At 34.2% G+C, this 6,166-nt stretch overlaps 1 protein-coding gene across 1 annotated transcript in view; it reads right to left on the bottom strand.

The window, feature by feature from the left end:
• Window positions 1-4,488, bottom strand: part of LOC102768004 (probable ATP-dependent RNA helicase DDX60) — a 68,058-nt gene extending 63,570 nt beyond the window's left edge. The window contains exons 1-4 of the mRNA XM_015568568.1: window positions 4,385-4,488; window positions 4,163-4,232; window positions 3,363-3,552; window positions 1,914-2,255 (exon numbers count right to left, since the gene is read on the bottom strand). Coding sequence (XP_015424054.1) covers window positions 1,914-2,255; window positions 3,363-3,552; window positions 4,163-4,232; window positions 4,385-4,388 — 606 coding nt within the window. The 5' untranslated portion in view covers window positions 4,389-4,488. The remainder of the gene's footprint in view (window positions 1-1,913; window positions 2,256-3,362; window positions 3,553-4,162; window positions 4,233-4,384) is intronic.
• Between the last annotated feature and the right edge of the window lie 1,678 nt (window positions 4,489-6,166).

Here is a 6,166-nt window from a genome sequence, read left to right as displayed (position 1 = left end):
TTCATTAGCTAAGTTCAGCCAGGCACCAGGGGCGGATGCAGTTATCCGGGCTCAGTGAGGCCTGACAATTATGAGAAGCCACAAGAATGAAGAATTACAGCTTGATCTTCGGTAAGCATGATTTCACATATTTTCCTTTGTATTAAACTCCAGTAAAACTTCCTGATATCATGCTGTATATAATAAATGCGCTGCACTAGCTCTGGGTCACTGTCTCTCCATCCGAGAATAGTGTCCCACCTGGTCCCAGCTTTAACTACTGTCTCTGTGTCTGTTTCTCTTTCTCAATCCCCAGTCGCTCCTACACAGGACTAGTTCACTCTCTAGCCGTGCTGGATGCAGCTGGAGAACCGGCATAGGTAAATGTACAGAGTTGTGCAACCATAACCATAATCTAATTTTACAACATTTCCAAAATCTCAAAAAGAAACACTGTGTCCATTCTATTTTATTATGAAAAATTTCAAACATACACATAAGTAGAGAATAGCATAACCTCCTCCCAAGTACCTATCATTCAGCAAAGGCCCTTAGCAACATACATTGCACTTTTATTTGCATATCAGACAGTCTTCAAATTGATAAATAATCTCTTTAAGGTGACTGTTTAGTAAATTAGAAAATGAATTCTTTTATCAAAAATAAAGTCCTCCATTAAGCCCTGGTCCGTGTAGCTCAGTTGGTTGAGCATAGTCTCATGCACCAAAAAGTCACTGGTTCGATTCCTGGTCAGGGCACATGCCTGGGATTGTGGGCTCGATCCCCAGTAGGGTGTGTGCAGGGGGTAGCCAATTGATGTTTCTCCTCTCACATTGGTGTTACTCTCTCTCTACCTCACCCTTCCACTCTTTCTAAAATTAATAAGATATTTTTAAAATTCCTCTTAAAGAGAGATTGCGAAGAATATTCATAGGGCACTCTTCAAACACAGATTCAGAAATTGCTCTAACAGAATAAAATGAGATAAATTGATTCTAGGTCCTCCTCCCAATATAAAAATGAATCCCAGGACTGTTCAGCTAACAGTAAACAACTAGAGTTTGATGACTAGAGTTCTAACTAAAGCAAAATAAATGATCTTATCAGATTTTATGATAACCAGATGGAGGTCTCCAAGACCATGAGGGAGTGTGTGACATCATCTTCAAAGAGTAAAAAATGTTAGCTGATTCAAAAATCATATAGAATTATCTTCATTTTAAAAATTCACTCTACATGGTGAAAATTAAACAGAAATTAGATTTCTGTATAAAATCAGTATGTATTTTTGACCCAAGAGTTCAATATAGTAATTGTCAAATACACCAATACAACAAAATAATAAGATCATGGAATCAAAATCCTAAGTGCTTATTAATCTTGTTAACGATTTAATATTAAGAAATAAACTTATTTCAATTATTTTCCTTCTTCATCAACCTTCTCCATGGTTTTCTCATTAAAAGCTGCTGTTTTTAATATCATTTTATCAGTATGTCTCAGCAACAGAGGCATATATTTTACCTCCCATTTAATGCATTTCTGACCTTCATACCACACAGTAACTAAACAAATAAAGGCTAGAGTCAGACTACCTCTTTTCAAATCCATACTCCATTATTAATTTGGTATTGATGATGAGCAGATTGCTTATTCGGGTATCTACTTCCTTATCTGCAAAATAGATGATACTAACACCTACCTTGCAGGGTTGTTGTGAGGGTTAAATAAAATGACTCATGGGATGAACCAAGCACTATTGTTATCACAGGAAATGCTCAATAAATGACTGTACTTATATCATTATTATTATTAATGCTCAATACCTCTCTGCTAAATCTATGATAATTTCCATAGAAGAGGTAAAAAAAGAACTGAGTCAAATAATTTAGAAAATTATTTAAAATTATAATAGAAACTTTGATATAAATTACCTGCTTGAAAAACGTTTGTTGTCTGTGCCTGCTTAGCATAAAGTACGCATAAAGCCGAAGAACGTCAGATGCTTGTCCTGAGGAAAGCACAGCATTGACCTTCATTGACCAAGACTGAATGATTAAAAAGTTGAAAAGATGTGTTTGTAGATCGTTCAAGCCTTCATCTGCAACTATCAGGAAATATGGGTAACTCTCTTTCAAAAAATTTTTCCATTCTTGTGATAAGCATCCAGAAAATTGTGTTCGAACATCAATGGTGTTATTATGCTGAAGATGAAGAATTAAAGCAGTTCTCAAAGAAAGAAGTTCAGGGAAGTTGAAATATGCATACTCAGCATCCTGTGTGGGAGGGGTAAAATACATTATTTTGAAATTATCATTTAGTAGTTTACCAGTTTAGTTAACACATATCACTAAAGTTATTAAAGCAATAGGTTCCAACACACTTCTGCTCTGTTTTAGAGACCTTTAAACCTTGACTGTCATCTCACAAATACATGCCATAAACCACAATTTGGATGTAAATGTGTGTACCCCTTTTAAGCAGGCACACAATACTTGGGATTTATCACACTTTCCTTTCCCATTCTAATTCTTTTCCTCTCCAATCTCATTTCAAAATGAAAAAGCAAAAAAAAAAAAAAAAAAAAGAACACAAAAATATGTCAAAGCAAATGGTGGATATAAATTATCCAGGAAAAGGAAGCTGTGGTGGATCATTTTATTTGAGAAGACTGTCCCCAGGTCATTGAGACCCTCCTGAAACTGCACAGGTTTTTCTCAATAGACCAAAATTAGTGCAATAAACTGATTGTAAGTGTTAGGCTAGAAACCTGGATCTTTATTCAAAACACTGCATGCAAGCAGTCAGCAATATTTTTAAAAAATCTAACAATAGCGTGGATTGCAAAATGTTATTGAACAGACATACACCAAACTCCTTCAGGGATAGGATAAGGAAGGGGTGGTAGTGGTTATACATATCTGTATTTGAACTGTTAAAATTTTATGATTAATTGTATTCATAATAAAAAAGCAGATCAAATATATTCCCTTGGAGGTAGGTACTATAGAGCAAATAATAAAAAAAGCAGTGTTAGTAAGTTTTGACATTCTTTTGGGATCAAATATGTTGACTGCTGAGTTTTGGAGACAGAAGTTAGAAGTCTAGAATCCAGAGATCCATTAGACCACTGTTTAGGGCCTTTCTCATCCTCTTTCATGATTCTGCATGTTCTTACAACAAAGTTCCATTATTGTGAATAATAAACAATATTTTGTAACTTCTGAATACTGTGATTATGGGTAATTGTTTTCTGTTCTTCCTTTTAACTTTTCTAAATATTTATAGATATATTTCCACTTGTAATAAGAAAACACTTTTATAATAGAAATTTTAGTTTTAGTTCTCAAATCATAGAAAAGGATTCAACTGTCACATTGTACCTTGAAGAAAACTATGGCAAATTGTCCTCCTTTACTAATAATATCCACAAGGTAGCGTTCAACCAAATAGAAGAAATGGAGCTCCTGCCCCTGCTTTAATGATTCCTCACATATGAACATGACAAGCAATGAATCTCCATCAATGAGAAAAAATTCAGATTCAACAAAATCATTGAATATACTGGAAAAGCTAAAATAAAAAGAGTTAAAACAAAAATTAGATATAAATTAAATAAGGTCCAAAAAAAAGGCAGCAGCCTGTTATTAGCTCAGTATCACTATCATCAATAGCTGAATTTACTGAGTAACCATTCATGTCAGGCTCAATACTAAAACATTTCAAATATACCCATATACATGACTATCTTTCAAAAAAAAAGAAGGCAGGATCAGTCCATTCTATAGAGAAGGGAACTTAGGCACAAAATGATAAGGGAAGATTATCTAAAGCCATACAGCAAAATCTGGATTGGACTCAGGAATTTAACACCCATATTTTGAATATGGACCTGAATCATATTTTCTTCCTGTTTAATCAATTTCATTCCTTTATAAAACAATGGGTTCATTGACGGCTGTAGACAAAGAATGCAAGAAAAAAATGTTCCCATTCACCATCAACCAGCTTTAAAAGTTGTGTTAAGTAATCATATATACAACTATATACATATTTAATGCACTATAATATATACTAAGATAGATGATGAGATAGATAAATAGAGATCACTTTAAGGTCAAATAGATAAATAGAAATAGGACATAGAATTTTATATCTCTTTTACTACCACAATATTACTCACTCAGCTTTTGGCATTTCACTCAAAATTAACTCTGAAATTTCCTCTAAGAACATCCTATATTTTTCTAAACCTAAAAAAAAAGAAAAAGAAAATGGGTTATTTACAGTCAGTCTTTCTTTTCAAAGAAAACAGAAATAAAACTTTTAAAATCTAATAAAACTGTACAACATACAGTTTTAGAAATTATTTCAGAAATTATGAATATTTTAAAATGAAAATTACCCATCTTGTTGCTACCTGCGCCTCCAACCTGAACTGGAAAATATTAAATATAGCAAAAATCCTTTACTTGGGTACCTCTAAGTGGCAGTTATTAATGAAAATGGCAGACCTACAAAAAAGAGAAGAAAAGTTAGAAATGTATTTATTCCATTAACAAATCATATTGAATGACTACTGTGTGCTAAACAAAACATAGGACACTGGAAATACAAGAACGGACCAAAGTCAACATGCTGTCAGTTCTCATGAAGCTTAAAATCTCTCAGGAAAGACAAATATTAATCAGAGAATCATATAAAGAGTGGAAAATTAAAAGTGTGACAAAATCAAAGAGGTTGGAGGAAGCTACCCCAAAGAAGTAATGCTTAGTCTGACTTCTGAGGGATCAAAAAAGATGCAAGGACTGTAGCATTCCAGGCAAAGAGAGTACCTGAATACCATGTGCAAAAGCCCTGTGGCATGAAAACGTGTGGATGGAACTAGATATTGAAAAGAAGCCAGCCAGAATGGAGTGGAGAAAGTGAGGGAAGAGCTAGCAGTGCTAGGGAGGACTACAGAAATATAAGGACACTCATAGCTTTTGAGGGCATGTTTCTGATCCTAAAATGCACTGATAGATTTTAAGCAGATAGCATTATAACTGGTTTTGCCTATTCAAAGATTACACTGGCTATAGAGACTTGTCAGGATGAAAGCAAAGATCCAGTTAGTAGAGTAGAGAGAAAACCATTGTTAGAAAAATCATGACAGTAGTTTGATCTAAGAGAGCTTGATGGTTGTTTGAAGCACATACTGATAGTAAATATTTAGCAGGTGAGTTTGACAAGATCTGATAAGGAATCAGGTATGAACAGAGAAGAGGGGATAGTGAACATTGGCAAGAATAACTCCCTAGGATTCTACCTGATGCAACAGGATGAATAAGTAGGCCATTCCCTAGGCAATATACCCTGGAAATAGGTCACATTTCAGGGAAATATCATTTGTGGTCAATGAGAGTTTGACTTGCTTTTGAGCCTTACCACAGAAATGTCATGTAAGAAAATATACAGTACAAGAACTCAAATACAAGGTCTGGGCTAGACCTGAGTATGTGAGTAATTTGAGTACTACGATAAGTAAAGTCAGTGTTGAACATAAAGTTACAGCATCATTCACGAAAATGACTGAAAATCCAGTGTTTCAGAGCACTAATATTTAATAAATGTTGAGAGAGGAGGAAACATCTGCAAAGGTAACTAAGAAAAACACGACAACAATGGCAGAAGAAAATGCACTTGAGCATTTTGTCACAGTAAACAAATATTGAGACATTTCTCAAATATGCATATAGTGTGTTAGGGTCGTGAAACTCCGATGACAGATGGTAGGTAGGTAGGTAGGTAGATAGATAGGTAGGTAGATAGATATTATATGACATTAAGGAATATATAATGGTGAGATACACATTGATATTAAATATTAAAATAATAATACAGTGAAGCATGTGGCTGTATAAATGAGTACATTTGGAAAAAGAAGAAATTACTATGGGCTGGAATATTTAGGAGACAACAGAGAAAGGGGCAGAAGCATATTTTCTCACTCTTCCAGTTATTCCATCTTTTTTCAAAGACATCTAAAGCATCTACACATCACCAAGCATTGTACTTGCTGCAATATATTGAAATATGCATAAAATATGGTCCCCTTACGTTACCATCTGGTAAGGGTTTAAAGAGAATTAAATCAAACAGTATAATGTAATGTGTGATCAAGCAGAAATGGCCTAAGAAGCCATTA

The sequence above is a fragment of the Myotis davidii genome, unplaced genomic scaffold (genome assembly GCF_000327345.1).
Source record: "Myotis davidii unplaced genomic scaffold, ASM32734v1 scaffold392, whole genome shotgun sequence".
In the NCBI taxonomy this organism is placed as follows: domain Eukaryota; kingdom Metazoa; phylum Chordata; class Mammalia; order Chiroptera; family Vespertilionidae; genus Myotis; species Myotis davidii.
Note: the sequence above shows the minus strand (reverse complement) of the source record. Positions and strands in the feature narration are given on the sequence as shown.